The sequence below is a fragment of the Echeneis naucrates genome, chromosome 5 (assembly GCF_900963305.1).
Source record: "Echeneis naucrates chromosome 5, fEcheNa1.1, whole genome shotgun sequence".
NCBI classification, from domain to species: domain Eukaryota; kingdom Metazoa; phylum Chordata; class Actinopteri; order Carangiformes; family Echeneidae; genus Echeneis; species Echeneis naucrates.
The window spans coordinates 16,003,213-16,021,904 of record NC_042515.1 but is presented as its reverse complement, the minus strand read 5'-3'; the positions used below and the strand labels follow the sequence as shown (position 1 = coordinate 16,021,904).

General features: G+C 38.2%; 1 protein-coding gene across 4 annotated transcripts in view; it reads left to right on the top strand.

Moving 5' to 3' along the window:
- The window catches only part of cpne5b (copine Vb), a 107,335-nt gene that overhangs the window by 69,857 nt on the left and 18,786 nt on the right, over positions 1-18,692 (top strand). For all 4 annotated transcript variants that reach the window (XM_029502120.1, XM_029502122.1, XM_029502121.1 and 1 more), the window contains 3 exons: positions 704-767; positions 10,274-10,377; positions 12,359-12,463. In XM_029502120.1, the coding sequence (XP_029357980.1) occupies positions 704-767; positions 10,274-10,377; positions 12,359-12,463 (273 nt within the window). The remainder of the gene's footprint in view (positions 1-703; positions 768-10,273; positions 10,378-12,358; positions 12,464-18,692) is intronic.

The window sequence follows — 18,692 nt, the reverse complement described above, 5'->3', positions numbered from 1 at the left end:
GATGCATTCTCATTTGCTAGATTGCAAGGAAAATCTCAGAAGACAGAAACATTCACATCGTTCATAGAAACAAAGATATTCACCTCCTATGGCACTGAATAGGACAGTGTAAATTCTATATGAATAAAGGTAAATAAATAAGTAAAGGGTAAAAAAAACACAAAGAAAAGTAGGACCATGGGATTAACACCACTGCATTGAAGCGAAAGACGGAATTTCTTTTTCTTATCTTTTTTTTTTTTTTTTTAGAAAGTGAGATGACTCAACAATAGCACTTATTAAAACATGGTAACATAGCTGCATATATGGACCATATATTTAGTTTCCCCAACCTTTTATGCTGTTTAACTGTCTAAAATACTTAGTGAAGTTTTTATTATGAAAACTAACCTGCAGCTAAGGTTATATAAATTGGAAATACAGAATATAAAATATTAATTTTTAACATTTTTAAAATTTGTATCAAGGTTTAAAAAATTAAACACTTAAGAATTTCTGTAAATGGTAAGAAATAAGAAAGAATTGTTAAATGTGTTAAATGAAAGCAGCTTCTTGGCAGTGAGTATAATCAGGAGGACAGTTAGAGAATGAACATGTCTTAATTTTCACTGATTGATCAGTGACGACCAAAGAATGGGCAAACAGAAGATGTGCTGTTGCTTTCATTTTTAGTAAACTCTTGTTGTCTTTCTTTCCTCTACAGAGGGATTCCAGGAAAGAAATGTGGCACTATCATCCTGTCTGCAGAGGAGCTGAGCAACTGTCGAGTGAGTAAACCATAATAATCTCTCTTGCCAAATACACATTAGCAGGAAAACAGCTGTCAGGCAAAGCTTGGTTAAATGAATTCTCTCATGAAGTAGATTGAGCAGGATGGAGGCTTGAAAGGGCAAATGAAGAGCAGGCAAGAAGACAGACAGACACTTCCTCTTCCAAAAAAAGAGCTTGAAAAAATCTGACTTGGTTCCGGTGTCAATTTTAGAGGCATCTATCTATCTACAGGAGAGCCCAAAACTTTGGACACACTTTCCTATTCATTTAAATGAGAAGGTGTGTCCAATCTATCTATCTATCTATCTATCTATCGATCTATCGATCTATCTATCTATCTATCTATCTATCTATCTATCTATCTATCTATCTATCTATCTATCTATCTATCTATCTATCTATCTATCCAATTTTTCTGTCTGTCTGGAGATACTCATGTCTCAGGATCTAATAGAAATGGCAGTTGTTCTCAGTGTGTGGAGGGGTCTGCAGTCTAATGAAATGGCCCGGCAACATTATGGGGTGAGTGCTGGCGGTCCTCTCAACCGGAACTGTGGTGTAAAGTGTTGGATGCCTCGTTGGACTCTCAGCGCACAGAAAGAGCAGGAGTGCAAAATACCAAATAGCAAGGAGAGAGATAGAAAGGGAGAAGGTGAAAAAGACAAAAAGAGCAAATGAACAATGATGTGTGTGTGTGTGTAGAGGAGAGAGGGAACAAGTGAAACTGATGGAGGCAGATGCAAGGACGGTGAAGTGAATCAATAAAGGACTATTTCATGCTCGGCGTGTACCAGCTCTTAGCCATAAAAACAGCATGGCTGACTATAGTGTGTGTGTGGGTTAATTAAAGCACAGCCCTGTGTGACCTTGTCCCCTGCAGCCTGTGACACAGACACACACACACACAAATACAAATGGACACAAAGAAGCATGTTTGCATACACACAATTTTACATATAATATATATTATCACACAAGCATGCACTCTTATTTCACATTTCTTTATCGTCATATGTACAAAAATGCCCACATTAACACGGATAGCCTGGCTCGAGCTGGAAAATGCTTTGTTATGCTAACGTCTCCAGCACAGGCTGGGATTTGATATAAGATGGATGACAATAATAATGGAGAAGTGCTTCTAATCAACACTTTCCTATCAGTTATGAATCACATAGCTGCCTGTATGCTGAAGGATGTTGCTCTTGGTGATAAACCCATGATATTCATGTACACCTCAGTTTCACAGAACTGTATGCTGTTTTTCAGCCAAGTGTTTACTTTGCTACTTTGGCTCACTCACTTTGAACACTTCTCAGAGTGTTGCTTTTGGTTGCAGTTGGCAGCAAAAGCATCCTAAATTTCACAGTTCACAACAAAAGGCAACATAAAAAATAAGAGACAACTGGTGACTGGTTAACAAGTTAGATATTTATTTTGAGAGTCTGGGAGGAGCAAAATTGAGGGTGAATGTGAACTCCAAATGAGTGTTCATGTTGTATCTGTTGAATGTGTAAATGGCCTAATGGAATAGCTTGTCTATAAATGTGATGATATATTATAGATGTTATAGCTCGTTTCTGCTCCACTCATGTACTCAAAATGTCGGCTAACGTTAGACTGGCTGAATAGTGTTGTTGTTAGTATCTTCTGGATTCAGTTATAGCATCCAAGCTCAGAGTCTAATCATACTGTCACCACATCTCAAAAAATGCCAAGTGTTTGTTTCATTACTGGAGAATATCTTGACAACTGTATCACTTGTCTATGAAACCGCTGAAGTAGAGCCAGCAACAGTCACATATCTTCTTCCCCACGTCTTAGTGGAGGTTTTTTTTTTTTTTTTTTTTAATTTCTTGCAAAGACCATCACAGAGATGGATGCATTTGAGGCTCAAATGTTTTTAGTAAAACTCTTTTGCACAATCAAGGGACTTCATAAATATGGAATTTGCAGGGTATTGAGACTCTTAAATGTAGCCTCGATATCTGCAGCTTTAAAGTGAGGCTAAGTATCCAGACTGAATGAGAATACATATTCTGTGTTTTAATTTTTGAGAAGCACTTTGTTGAAACTACTTGATCCACATTTTAAAACATTCAAATCCCAAATTCCTTATGCATCATATTACACATTTCTAATGAGATCTCGTGTAGAATCTAAAATAAATACTTATCTGCGCAACATGACTTTGTAATTATGGCCATAGCGGTGGGTCCAGCCAAGAGGTTGACACACATTAAACATTCATGAACTTTTATTATTCATCACTTTCCCTTTGTGATGTAGTCTCAAGTAAAGAAGGATTGTGGAGTGTTTGCTTTCCTTAAATTCTTGGCAGTAAGAAAAGTATTTGTAAGTGGTCTTGTCAGTTTTACATGGATTTTAATCAAAGACTGCAGCATTGACTTACTCCAGAGTTTTTTAGGGTTTTTTGGGTTTTTTTCTGTAAAAACCTTGCCACCCTAATAAAACTTCTTTATGAAGCATACAATGGAGAAAGTGTGTGGTCTGCAGTTTGTGTTACTTTTTGTTGAAAGTACTGCAGTGTTCACCAGCATGAAAGGGCAATGCATCAAGCAACCTTAGCAAGGACTTTTTCAATTCTTCCTGGAAGATTTCAAGTGCCAGTTTGGCTTTCTGTAAATACACACATTTGTATTTTTGTTTAAAGTTGGATACAAATCTCTACTCTCACGTCTGTGCTCTACATAAGGCTGAACACAGCTAACTACCTTACCATAGCAAAGACTGGAAAGACGCTGAAACAATTAGTCTGTCTCTGCCCAATATGCCTATCAGCCCCTCTAAAACGTACTAATTAAAAGGGTGTATAACATTTATTAACAGGTAATTTAAATAATATTGGTCTTTTTGTACTGAAAATTCTTGGTTGGGTGCCAGGTGGTCAAAGGTTTGTTGTTGTTGTTGTTTTTAGTTTTTTTTTTATAAATACATATTCCTTAATTGATAAAACACCCCATCTGTAAAAGAATAGTTGATAAAAAAAATATGTGTTTGGTTGAAGTAATGCTCAGAGTGATGAAGAAAATGTGTTCCAAATGTCAGCACTGGGAAGCAAAATGAAAGCAGTATCATTTCCATAAATAGATAAACAGCACAGATTTTTTTATAAAAAGATTCTGAGTTGCTCTGAGTTGTTCAAGAGCAATAGATACAGGTTCAAGCCCTGATTCCTTTCTCTCATAGCTGCCCAGTCTGGTGTCAGGTGCATGTAAAGGTTGCACTGTCATTTCAGTAAGCCACAGAAATGGTCAGGCCCTGTGCAGCCTGACCTGACGTCAAAAGAGCGAATGGGTTTCTAAAGCTATTCAGACAGCAGCTCTAAAGAAACAACTGCCTAACTCTTCAGCATCATTTCATCTATGACAGCTATCAGAACCAGTCAACTTAAGGAGGAAGGCACTGATCATGACGGCAGAAATTATCCGGACAGCTACCAGCTTTTACACACATTTTTTTTAAACTGGAAAGTGCCCACGCAGGTAACGCAAAGACAAACTGAATATCACAACAAATGAGATTTACTGTGATAAGCTGAAACCATATGGACAAAATACTACCTCGAAATAAAATTTAGAAGTTCTTTCTTAAAGGTTTAGAATTTTCATTTTACCATCAAAATAATTGTTTTCATCTTCCAACACTATCAACACCCCATGCAACCCTTGTGCCACAGCTACGGGTCAATGCAAATACAACAGCAATCTTTGAAGAGGACTTCACACTTAAAAAACTTTCAAAACAGAGTTCAGTGTTTGACTTTTTACTCCTGATTCGGGAGGATTTTTGACAAATACATAATTGGAAAAATCTCTATAGTTTTTTGGAATTGGTCAAATACCAATGAAATAATTATAAAACTAGCATTAATGCGTACAGCTCTTTTAAACAACAAGAAATGTAAAAACACTCAGGAACTGATAGGTCTAATATGGTTGATTTTCATAGCAAGAAAAAAACAAGCTAGGGTCTTGATCATCTGGAAGCATGCAATTAAACCTAATTGCAACATCCTGTAATGCTTTCATGCGCGAAATTTCAAGGTAATGGCAACTTCCTCCTCCTGCCTTCACAACTATGCTCGATTACAAAATCATCTAGCACCCATATACCAGCCTCATACCAGCAATCCAATGTAAGCCTGGTATATGTATAAATCAATTTCTAACATATTTCCAAGGATATGTGAGCAGTGCAGAGTTGTGTGAGTTTGCCTGAAGTGTGTCTCTGTACAACGTCGTACTTGATAAGATAAGGCTCTGCCACATGAGCTAGCTGATACAACCACCAATTTCACTTTGTTTTATTTGGTCAAGTCTGAAGTCCCGCTGGTTTTGCAGTCTGTGTCTTTGGCCACAAAAAGACAAATACAGTACAATGATCAGTTACAACATCAAAACAGTAAACTGGTTTCAATGCTGTGACTGATCGTGGGCAAAAAAACATAATGTTGGACATCAACCAAATCAGACACAGCATACCAAAAAAGAGGCATCTGTTCGGCAGTGGTGCCAAAAAGTGGGAATGGCAGCCACAATAAAGAACTGCTGAGGTCTGCAGTCAAAGTTTAGTGCAAATTAAGCACATTTAGTCCGCTTGGAATGAAAGCATATTTAAACAGTTAGAGCAAGACCCAAAAGGGAGGAGAGCTAAATCATCCATGAGTGGGTGATCAGAGCTGGACAAGATTGACGGTGCCCTCCTCAGAACCTGTCGATAATAATATCTGCTAAAGAAAGCCATGTCAATTATTTTGCCAGACACTTAAATAACATTAGACAGTTGATTTCTTTAAGCACTGAAAAATACCCTCACCAAGTTATTCAACTCAATGTTAGGAAGGAATCCAAAAATTAATCCATGTGTCTTACCCACATCAAAAGTGTTCAGTACGGATACAGACACTGCAGAGGTTTGTTGTAGGACATTTTTCTGATCTCAAACATCTCAACAGATTAATTATACAGTAGCTGTCAAGATTGAGTGAGAGGTTTCCCCAAAGCTCACAAGCTTGGTGTTCATACAAGCACACATACACACACTGTTTTTATCTCTTGTCAGAAACACTACTACATTACTCCCCTAAAGGTGTGATTGTGCCTCTACCTATCCTGCCACCCCACCCCCTTTAAATATTGATATTCTGATTCACTCCATATTAGCAAATAGCTGTTGATCACAGACCTTTGCAAGAGAGTGTGATCGTGCCGCAGAATCCTAATAAGGCAGGAGCAGATGCATATTTAATATCCCAAACACAGTCCATCATCAGGGATACTTTTATGTTCCTATTAGCTTCACAGAGTTTTCCTGCTGAAGGCTTTTAACTCTGGGCTTAGAGTGGCACTGGTGCCAATATTGAGAACCATTTGAGCAGCATGTCACATAATGGTGTCTGATCTAAGATCTAATTTCTATCATCCTTATCTAAAACAAACAGTATTGTAATTCAAGATTTTTTTGTTTAACTGTTCCCTAAGTCATTTTTTCTAGTAATAGTAAAGGTGTGGGAGTTAACATGACATGGCCAATGTGGGTAGTAGCTCAGCATGACATTTTAGATTATGCTGGGTAGAAACACAGAAAGTGCCATGCTGTTCAGATTCAGAGCATTCCCTAGGGATTTCACAAAGTTGGTAGTGAAATTTGAACAGTGAGAACCCAAATGCCCTGTTTTCTTTAGCTATGTGGCCCCTGACTGACTCCTTCAACCGATTAGCCTGGTCTTTGCAGGCCTCATTTATGAAGATCCTGTGGAGATAGCCGGGAAGTCTTCTGAGGTCATAAACATGACCACAGGATGGGAAAGCTTATCTGGCCCCCCCTCAGGTAAACAACTGAAAAAGGACTATCAATACAACATTTGTTCTCCCCAGAGGTTACATGTATAAAACTGAACATACAGTACAGGCCAAACGGTTGGACACACTTTCCTATTCATTTGAATGAGAAGGTGTGTCCAAACTTTTGGCCTGTACTATAAGTCACAGGGTAAAGGTCAGACTTCTCTAACACACCTGGGGGAAAGAACTCAGCTGACTAGTTAGATACAACTCTGACTTGTTGCTTGCTTTTAACTGTTTGCATGCTGTAATCTGTGTTGTGTTCTGTTTAATGTTTGTATTGTTTGTAATAAATCTTTCAAGCTTGGATACCTTGGAAATGGAAAATTGCCACCACAGTGATCTTTTTTAAAAAGTGGGGAAAAGAATATTACATTAATAACTCAGTCAAGGTAGAGGTCACCTCAAAATACTGGCATTGTCATGACATCACAGACAAAGCTGTGTGCTATAAACACTAATTCTGCATTTGATTCACTGCAGTCTAATTTTGGATTAATATTTAATATAAGCAATTCTGCTATTTCACAATATGTTTCATTTTTCTGAGGAGAGACACCGAAAACATCCTAGAAAACCTTTAGTTAAATTATGCATGGGTGTATATGTGTGCCTAATATTGTGGTTTGCATGTGTTGCGCACACAGAGGTTGGTGCATAGTTTGCATGCACGAAGAGGCAGAGGCTTAGATGTTTGTGCTTGAGGCTATTCAAACTTTATTAATACTGCAATCTGGTGTAAACTGGAAGACTGAGTACGGTGTTCAGCACCAGACTTCAACACAGTCAGCACTTGTTGAAGTCAGACACTTGTTGAAACAGAAAACACAGCAGAGTGGCAAGGATTAAATAAAATCTGTTGCTACAGCAAATATTTCTATTTTCACAGTTCAGATTATCTATATAAGAATTTAGCTGCATCTGACAATCAGAACAAAACATGGGAGCTGACATTCGCCTGGAGGATTAAAGGAGTTTTGGAGTGGTACTTTAACAGGATGGGAGAGTGAGGTCTGATCGTGTGTGTGTGTGTGTGTGTGTGTGTGTTGGGCCGAGGGGTGGTTCAAACGGTGTGTCAGTGTCCTCAGGGTGAAGGCAGGAATACAGATAAAGTGTCCCTCGCAGCTGGAGTGGAGGGGTTGCATTCATGAGTGTGCCAGGGGGAGGTATGTGCTGCACACTGTCTGGCTGTGTGTGATAAAGAAACAGAGAACACTGTGGCAAGATGCATATGGGAATTAAAATGAGCATCAGCATATGTGCACAGAAACCCTCCTTGCTTTCACTCTTACACACAATCTCTCACGCTTGTAACCTCGCACACACTCTGCTGCTGATTGGCCGCTCGGCACACAAGCAGACATAAGGTGCAAGCTGCCACATTTAAAAGCTATTAAGTTGTCATTACTAACTCTGTGGCTACCCAGTGTAAGGCCTTAGGCTCTGACAACAACTGCAATCTACTGTTTTAGCATCTGAGTGCACTGTTATGGGCCCACTGTGATTCAGAGATTAGCTGCAGCCCATATGCAAAAGATAAATCTGGTCCCACCCCTGAACTGCCATCATACAGGGAGAGCCGAGAGCAGTGACAAGTGATAGTGAAGAAGTAGTGCGAGCCTTAACAGCACATAAGTAATTTATATTAAGGGTCAGGCAAAAGCTCTACAATTCATGATAAATAAGTGGTGGAGAAAATGCACAATGGAGTCAGGTTACAAAGCAGGAATTTGTAGTGATAATTAATTTCCTAGCATCTGCTGGTCTTTGATTTATTTGCAGTGGACATTATAACTCTTTTACAGTGTTTGTTAGTGTACTTTTTATATCCACAACAGCCTTCTGACAGCATCACACACAGTAAAGATAATCAACTCTGCATTAAGGGTGTCGTTTTTGTGCAAATGATTGTTAGTTGCCAAGCTAAAGATACTAGCCCAATGTCATGTTATTCATTAAATATGACAATTGGAGCTAATGTTTGGGGCTGCAGTCTGGACAAACACACACACACACACACACACACACACACACAAAAACAATGTATTGTTCTCCAAAGGAAAATGTTAAGAAAGGACTGCAGAGATAATTGTCATGTTTAACTGCACCATTTATGAAAAAAGACTTAAAATCACAATCAAGGTTCCAAAAACTGACTTACCAAATATTTGGCTGTGGATTTGTGTGTCTCATAATCGGCTCATGGCTGCTAACAGCATAAAATACTCAAATCTCCAGCCAAGCGCTCACATATTTACTTCTGCTGTCATTTAACAAGGAAACATGAATTGAATAAAAATTACATCTCTGGTTCTTCACTTTTGATAATTGTTGTCTTAAACTGTCCATCAACTGTCCATGGTGGAAAATTTGTGCATACTTTTCTCATTCATATTGTGTTCTGTGTAGGCAGAGCAGAGTCCAGCTTTACTGTCCAACTCATTTGTCCATGTTTGTATTTGATTATATGATTGAGCTAATCATTTGACTGCCGGAATTTGGAGGTAATTACTAAAAAAAATACTGTCAAAAAATGATGGATTGATCTGCTTTCTTTGCTGAAACATACATAATCTATCTATGATCCCAAATGGAGAACAATTGTCGAAGCTTCCTCATGTTATTTCATTTCTTGTTGTTATTTCATTTCAAGAAGCAAAACAGCACTGAAACATATCAGAAGAATGATGCCCAAAGCAGAAGCTGGGTTTCTCCTTTAATTTTTCTCTGACAATGAAATGTATCTGATGCATCTCAGTTGCTGTGACAGGTATCAGAAGAAGTTAGTTTGATGACCATTACTCACACTAGAATTAGACTTGCTAAGGAGCTGACATTGATGTCAGCAGGACTGCTGGTGGGTGGATACGGTTTCTATGGTTTGATCACAATGCCAACATATTTGAACATGTGATCATGCACATACACACACACACCTACCAAATGGAGAGTTAGTATATGTTTTTTTAGATGATACTAGAGTTTATTGCAGCCTTACAGCCAGCAGTTTGTAGCCAGCAGGTGACATTCACACGACGCAGACGAAATCAACACACTCACAACCTTTATATGTACATATGAGTAAAATACATTTTAGTATAATATTGTATTTCCTGTAACATGAGTCAATGGAAACACATTGCATTGAAATTCATTATGCTTACATGTTATCATGCTCAATTAACAGCTGGATACACAGTTCAGGATGACAAATGTATGCGATATATCCTATTACAGAGTCATTACTCCAGCACCAGCAGCTAGAAAAAATGTTGGAATGTAAATATAACTAAAATTTCATACAAAAATCGTGTATGTCCCTTTGATATTTATAGTAGGTCAAGAAATATAATTAAGGGTTAACACCTACCCACACACACACACACAGTGGGCCTAGTATTCCTGTCTCTGGAATAGAGAGGCATTTCCAGCAACCAGTATTCATAATCATGTTGTGTGAAATAGAGACAGCTGCCTCCATCTGTTGTCCTACTGTAAGATGCGGAGATAAAAGAGAAGAAGTAGGTGAAGAAGAGTGAATTAGGGCACATATATAACAGGCGAGCAGCCATGAAGAAACTGTGGTACCCTTCCCCCTCATGCAGCTATTTCTAATTCTCACTATCTCCCTGCAGGACAGCGCCACAATGCAGTTCTGTGCCAACAAGCTAGACAAGAAGGACTTCTTTGGCAAGTCAGATCCGTTCATGGTCTTCTACAGAAGCAACGAGGATGGAACGTGAGTAGTTGATGTAGTCCTCTTAGTCCAAGCACTTTGAATGAAGCAGCATGTGGTTGAGGATGCAGATTGTGGTCCACTTAGATGTAGAGGTAAAGGAGAGAAACTACCTGTGAAAGCGCAAAAGATTTTTACGTTTATAGCAAAAGTAGATGGAACATTACACAGTCATGGCCAAAAATGTTGGCACCTTTTTCTCTTCTGTCAGACAATGCACCACTTCTCCCAGAAATTCATTGCACTTACAAATACATTGGTATTCACATGCTTGTTTCTTTTGGTTGCATTGAAGTAACAGAGAAAAGCAAAGGAAAATAAAATGCCAAACTTGATCTTATTACACACAAAACTCCAAAAAGCTCTATTTTGGTTTCATCTGTCCACAAGATGTTCTCCCAGAAGGATTTTGGCTCCTTCAGGTAAGTCTTGGCAAATTTTAGTCTGGCCTTTTTATGTCTCTTTGTCAGCTGCGGGGTCCTCCTGGGTCTCCAATCATAGCGTCTCATTTCACAAAGCACATCATTGCCATAGAATTTTGGGGCAAAATGTCAGGCCCAGTTTCAGAAAGCTGCACGGGACAGTGACCCAAAAGCACAATGACATACTTCATAAAGCCTTCAGAAATGATCAAAGACAAACTGCTGGAGAGTCTGAAATTGCCCGCAAAAAGTCCAGACCTTAATCTCATAGAATACATGAGAGATCTCACAACAGCAATTCAAAGAAGGCAGCCTTCAAATCTGAAAGGCCCGGAGCAGTCTGCAGAAAGAGAATGGTCCAAAATTACAGAGGAATGAGAAACCAATTCACAGCAACGGGAAGTGATTATTTCAGTTATCCATTCTAAAGTATATGCCAACGAATATTAGGTAGAGATGCCAATAATATTGTCTAGTCCATTTTTGGAGTTTTTTGTGGAATAAGACAAATTTTTTTCTCAGCTTCTTTTTGCGTTTCTTCAGTGCAATTAAAATAAATAAACATGTGAATACCAAAGCAGTTTAATTGATTGTTAAATTGTAAGTGCAATCAATTTTGGGAGACGTGGGTCATTATTTGACATGCACACACACACACATACACATATATTTATATATAGTTTAGTTATAGTGACACCTGGGCAGCAAATAGGCAAGACAACTAATCAATGTAAAAACAATAAAATCTTATCTCCTGACATTTTTCAATGTAAGGAAGAACACTGTCACTTTCTGAAGGATTTCACATAGGGATGCAAACACTGCTCTCCCCACACACTTTTCCAGATTGCTGCTCAGCCTCCCAAAGGGCTCTCCAGTTGTGTCAACGTCAGCCGAATCTAGCCAGAGATGCTTTACACATTGCTTTGTTTGTTGTTTTTTTTAGCTTTTTGTAGTATTTTTTTTTTTTCATACATAACATTGGTAATGGATCCCTGCAGACGTGCTAGAAGTATCTTCTTTATGCCAGAGTGGGGCACAAATTAGACAACTGTGTGGCTAAAGGACTCACAGGGTTTTAAAATGCTTGAGGCATTTAGCTTAGCACAAGTGATCCAAGGCTTTGGAGAAAAAAATTATACACGTTGCTTTTCCAGGGGATATTTGGGGAGTATTTGATCGGAATTTATGGGGCTCTGCTCTGCAAAAATTTCAGATATGAAAGAAATCCATTTGCATATCATTGTCACACTTGTGGTCAAGGGAAAAAAATCTAACAACCAGAGGGAATTATTAAATTTTTCCTGCTAAAACACAAAACTGGGATACAGGCCAGACAGCAAATAAAGCAGGGTGCAGCCCTATTTAAATTCATATCTCTTCTGTCACTGCAGGATTTGACATTGTGTTTCCTGTTGCCACCATTGCTTCAGTTGCATGGGTTGCATGCTCCTTCTTTTATATGCATGTTTATCGCGTGATTTTCTGTTTTGTATAATTTATAAATAACAATTTTCTTTTTCTCCTTCCTCTCCTCCCTCCTTGTCCTCCTCCTCCTTTAGGTTTACTATCTGCCATAAAACAGAAGTGGTGAAAAACACATTAAATCCAGTGTGGCAGCCTTTCACTATCCCAGTACGAGCGCTCTGCAATGGAGACTACGACAGGTACAATGAACCCACACTCCTGTTCTTTGCCCTCTCTGATCCCTGCAGCTGCTATTTATCCCTTTACTGCTGTAGTTGACTCTATATCCCATTAATTTCATTTCATCACACAAACCCCTGGTATAATTAATAATGTTGTCCCCATTGGCATCGAAGGCCTTCATTGATTTCTATTGACTAACTTCGTGGCCCTATTCAGAATCTGTAGAACTATGCCCCAATAAAGGGCATACTGATGACAGCCACTACTGAAACCTAAGTGTCAGTCGGTTTAACTAGCAGAAATCAATACCAGTCTATCTTGCTGCAGTGTTAAGCCTCCTACTTTTCCTATTGTCACATTACTTGAAAAAATCCATGTGCTTCAAACATCCCTCAGCATTCAGCTTTGCTTGACCTGCACAGGCTTGACAAAATGAGCATAGTCGAATGTCCTCTGACCTGCTTGGCGTGTCCCAGTTATTACACCATTGTCTTTACACAAAAATCCTTGTGCGACATCAATACATTGTTATAACGTTTTCATTTTGGTGCAATAGTTGTGTAATCGTAACTTAAATACTGCAACAAGACTAACTTTCTGCATATATTGAAGTGCATTTGTCTGTTTTAAGAGTAGAGCTTGGTGCTTCTCCAGTATATTCAGAAATATGAGGCCATAACAGTGATCTAAAGATGTCACACTGGTCTGTGGATAAAAACATTTTAATGGCACTTTATACTCTAAATATGTAATTGATTGATTGATTGAAATAATGTAATTAAATGAACAGTGAAGATAGTTTGTTGCAGCATCGAGTAGGAACAACATACAGCATTTGACAAGTTTGGAAGGTAATTTTGGCTTTTTTCCAGCCAGTCCAAGAAAAGAAATGCTGTAGCAAAAAAATTAATCAATATGAATGCACTTGTCTGCTCTTATGTTAGATGCAAATGAAGGAAAATAGCTAACTAGCTATCTGACTAACATTTTCTAGGCCAATAAGTAGCACACTGTTGAAGTATATCCCCATTGCTTACTTATTTCAGAGTGTCAGACCACAATAGTACATTAGTGCTCTTTTTTTATACTTGGGGAAATTTACACTCCAGCTACCCCAGCCAAACTTCATTACAGCTACGTTTGCCAAACACTGTGGTCAGTCATTATTATTTAAATTGTTCTTCTTTTAATGTTAATACACAAGCATTCATTTCCAGTTGTTTGTCCAAATATTAAAGCAGCCAATGATAATTTATATCAGTTATTATATTAGAAAATATACCGGTCTAATCTTCGATCCATCCTTAAAATGCAAACTTACAATATGAAGTTCTGGCCATAAGCAGAAATGTTGCTGATTTATTTCTGCCTTCCACAGCCAGTGGTAAATTTCAACTGGGACCTGCTGGCTTAGGCATCATTAAAGTATAAGACAGCTTTTACTGTGCATTCATACTAAATTCAGTCAGGTGGGGACATGAAAAAGTCAACATGGGAGAAGACCATTTCAAGCAATACACAAAGTTATTTGCTCAGTTGAATAACAACTTATACACAATATTAAAGTCTCCTCACAGCAATTAACATTTCAACAACATGGCCAGGATATAAATCATGAGCTGATTGTTGGGAAAAGAAACAATCAGCTCAGGTGTGTTGTAAATCTGCCATGGTTTTCGTCATAAACCATTTGTGTTCCATGCAGGTATAGAAAGCACAGGCACAGAATAAATAATAGAGACAAGGTTATATATAACCTTCGTAATAATTGTACAACAAATGCCAAATGAAAGTGTAAATTCCTGGTCAACAATATTTTGACTGTATTCTAATTTGATCTGTTTATTATGCTTTGTTTACATGCTACGTTTTTTTTTTTGTTGTTGTTGTTTTTGTTTTTTTTTTAATTTTATTTATTTTAGTAAAATAAATGGCTGTTTTTCTCAGCAGACCCATGATTAATGTGGATACATTGTGTCAGAGTGGATAGGATTACATTTTTCTTCCAGTTTATATGCCTGCTTTTAATTTAGGAGACAATGCTGTGGAAAACAAGCTATATCATTAAGCAGCAGTCAGGCAAGATCAAAAAGGAGTGACAGATTAGTTTTGTTGGAGGAAATATTTCATGTGTCATTCTGTATTCTTTTTAGGTCTCTTCACTTCTTTCTCTCTATCCTAATTGTGTCCATCCTTTCTTGTGTGTCCTGCGTATAGTCAGAAAATAATAAGGGGGATGAACTAGAAAAAACATAGTGTGTGTTGAGATAAAGATAAATTGAGATTGCGTTCAATCTCAAACAAAGAAACAGACAGGCATGGAGCTACTGATGGGGGTCGTCTCAAGAAGTGATTTGATCCTTGGGAAATATTAGCCGAAGCCTTGTGACCCAGCCAATCACACATGAGGCCAAGAAGAGTCACTATATGTCAGAGTCAATAATACACAAGGAACTACACTGGGATCAAACACACTTGGCAAAATGAGTTTGCGACATGCAAAAACACTCACACACATACCAACAGACACACGGAGAGAGAGTATGATGAAATGTGACAAGCCACAAGCTGAAACAGCCTAAAATGCTGCAAGCCTTGAAATATTGCCAAGACAGTGCTATAATCAGGTTATACACTGCCGTGTGGGTGAGGAATAAACTTCACTTGTGTCAGTGTTTGCATGTTATTTCTATGAAGTGGACAGAGGAAGGTCTGTCAGTCTTCTAAATTATAAGACATACCAATAAATAACTTTTTAACCACTTCAATGTTTAAATTAATGTTTAAATTACAAATATAGTGCCAAGGAAAATGCAAATGAATCAATTCATACCAATAACAAGATTATAAATTTCTCACAAAACCAGGAATAGAGCCTTTCAGTTGTTAAAGAAGTGCTCAACCAGCACAGAGTCTGCAACAATTGACTAACCGCAGGGATAGGGACACAGTGATATGACTCAGGGGCCTGGTCACCATAGGTTTAAAAAGATAAAGGTCTGTCTAAGCAAAGACAGTCGGAGCTGTTGGCGAACCAAACCAAAGGGAACTAGCAAAGAGCAATAAAATATGAAACAAACACCACAGGAGATGCTTGAGGGCTTGACATTAAGGAAGACAAATTGTCAAAGAGGAAAGGGAGCACGGAGACTAAACATACCAGGAAAGGGTAGTCAATGAGACACAGAGACAGTCACTGAGGGTGATGTAGACATTCACAATGGTGAAACAGGAGAAGGATGAAGTGAAGCAAAAACAAAACAGGAAATAGTGCAAAATTGAAAAATAACAAAAACACATTCTAGGAAGCTGGCCTGAACCAAATGATTGAACGCAGCATTAAGTTATGACTGCATCTATCATTTGCTTTGGTCTTTATGTGTGACCCAAAAACTCTTGTAAAGCGCTGAATCCAAATATCCGCCCTCCAGACATGCACACTGAGCCCTCGAAGACTCCCATCATATGTCTTCTGACATACTCACCAAGATCACATCAAGTGTGTGGATGCTTAACACCAAAGTAAGAAATGCACTGACACATGACTTGGGTTTTCGATTGTTTCCATGGTGATGAATTGAAATGCCAGACACTATGCGATCTCAAAGTAGTTTCCTGTCAAATGTGATTGGGGTGTGTACAATTCTGCCTTCGCTCATAATTCTTAACACTGCTTCTGTTCATATTATATTAACCTTTAACCTGAAACTGTGCCTCTTTAATTTAGCATATTTTAACAACAAAATTATTCAATATAGTCACTCTGGAAATCCACAGAAGGGACATGACTCTTACAGGAGAAACGAGGATGTCTGAAAATTTGGAATCAGTATAAACCTTTAATCAATCAATCTTAATAAACTGACATAATAAAATTTTATATCCAAATTAAGAGTAAAAGACAGAATTAATTACAAAATCAATTAAATGTATTGTTATTTTATAAAAATATTGCTTTGGGGCACATCCAGATAAACTATTCTCTAGAGCCATTAAACAAATACAGAAGAGTACATAATTAAAAGAGCTTCAGTCAAATCTCAAATGGCGTAAAACATTGAAATACATAATTAGTTTTATGTGTTTATTTCAACATTGAGGACATTACATTCTCCTCATTGCTCCACACTGTCACTGATGTGACATGTGATGTGACCTGTTTGTCCTCCACTACCTTTGCTCTTCTGGTTGCATTTTGTTTTATTATATGATATTCCCTGTCAGTGAATGGTAAACAAAAAAAAACAGCACATCTATTAAGTTACATTGTGTTTCCACTAAACATTCAGTTATGTTTCAATTCAAGCTGAATACGTGCATAAAAACAGTTGGATGGACACCAGTTGTCTAAAAAGTGTGAGGTGACCCTGAATGGTAATGATGGAGTCACACAAGACGCTCATTACTTGTACAGGAGACCCCTCCATGTTCATCGCTGCTGTATCTGGATGGAGGTTTGATGCTAGTTTCTTTTACTGATTCTTGTCTGGGTTGGCGCTGGTACGTCTCTCTCTCTCTCTCTTCTTTCATACCCAGCTTATGAATTGAAAGTGCTAGTTTCTGCAAGAATGTGGCTAGAAAAGCTACTAGTGATGTGTTTTGCTCTAATTAGATCAGTATGGACATACTTTCCGTCTGACTGTCCCATCAGACAGCTTAAAAGGTAAAAAAGAGAGAGGTAAGTTGCTGCTTAAAGAGATGATGCATACTTTCCACATTGTATGACTTTTTTCTTCTATGGAAATGCGCACTGGTACGTAGTTAGCTGAAAAACAGGGCTATTCTCTATTCCTTATGCTTGAATTAAGTGTCAATTACTTTGAAATGTTCTAGGTGTGAGATCAATTTGAAACTCAATTGTATTTTTTTAATATACTTACAGTATGTGGGAAAGGTGTGTACTCGACTTTCTTGTTACATAAAGCAATGACTGCCCCTTTGGGGTATGTGTGGCGTTGATTGTGGATCTCAAATTGAGCTGATCTGAGCTGGCTACCTTTCAGTCCTTTTTTCTCAGGCCAGTGTAGTGATGCATATTCATTTTGCATGTGTTAAGTGCTGGTCACAAATATAGGCACGTGTCAAAACCCATGTTCAAAGTTTTCACCAGTTCTTTTTGGAAATTGTTACAAATAGGGGTTTATCTGATTTATTAAAATACTTTAATCTCTTCTTTTGTTGGCACAGCTATCACTCAGTTTTCTTTTGCAACCCTCTGTAGTTCACCATAAAATCCATCAGAGGACAAGAAACGCTTATGGGAAACAATACGTCCCAGATCTGATTCATTGCTTAGGGCTATCTGTTTTAGTCAGATCTGCTAGTAACCTTGCCTTGCAAACACACAGATGAGAATGAAAACTCCAACACCTTCCAACTCTGTTGGTTGGTGTTGGTTGACGGTGCTTTGATTAGGCAAACTGTCCCTCAGGTGACAGCATCCAGTTACATAGATAGTGACAGCAGAGTACATTTTGGCAAAGAAGAAGAAAATATATGCAAAGGCACACGAAGAATAGGGAAAGTAATTGGGGAGGAGGCAACAAAGAGAGTGGAGAAATGTAGGATACCAGCTAACAGGCAGCAAAGGCGAGCATATTTTTAGGATAACAAAAGGGCGAGACACTGAAATGCGATATGTCAAAGGCCGGTTCCAGGTGAGTAAGTCGAGGAGAAGAGTGAATGTGAAAATTCAAGGCAGAAATGGAGGGCATGTCCAAGTTGTTTGTTGTTCAGCTCAACATTTGTTGTGTAAGGAATTTAAAATTCTCTCCATCTCGCTATCTATAAATTCTTCTCGGCTCATATATACAGTGTTTTCCAGAGTGTGTTTTTTTTTTTAAGGTCGTATGCAATTTAATGCAGATAGTTCATTAAAAACATCAAAAGAATCAAGTCTTCCTCATTAACACGGTAGATCTGCTCAAATGTAGTCTATTTTGATTGTTGGCGTGAGATCACAGCCAGAACTGTGTAATTGGGGCTGAAGGATTGTTCAGTGTCAAATGCCGTCTCCTTTTTTTCTCTCAATTACATGCACCTCCATTACTGAGGATGAGTCACGTTCATCAAAAATGCCTCCGAAATACTAGCCAGAGATATCTGTGATAGATTAGTTTTGGAGTGTATATTGTTCAAAGGGTTCAAGGGGCCTCTCGAGGGTCTGGGGACCTAAGTCCTTTAATACAGCTCTAAGTTAGGAAACACAGATTTGAGATAAAGTTACCACAAAGCTCTCAGTTGGCA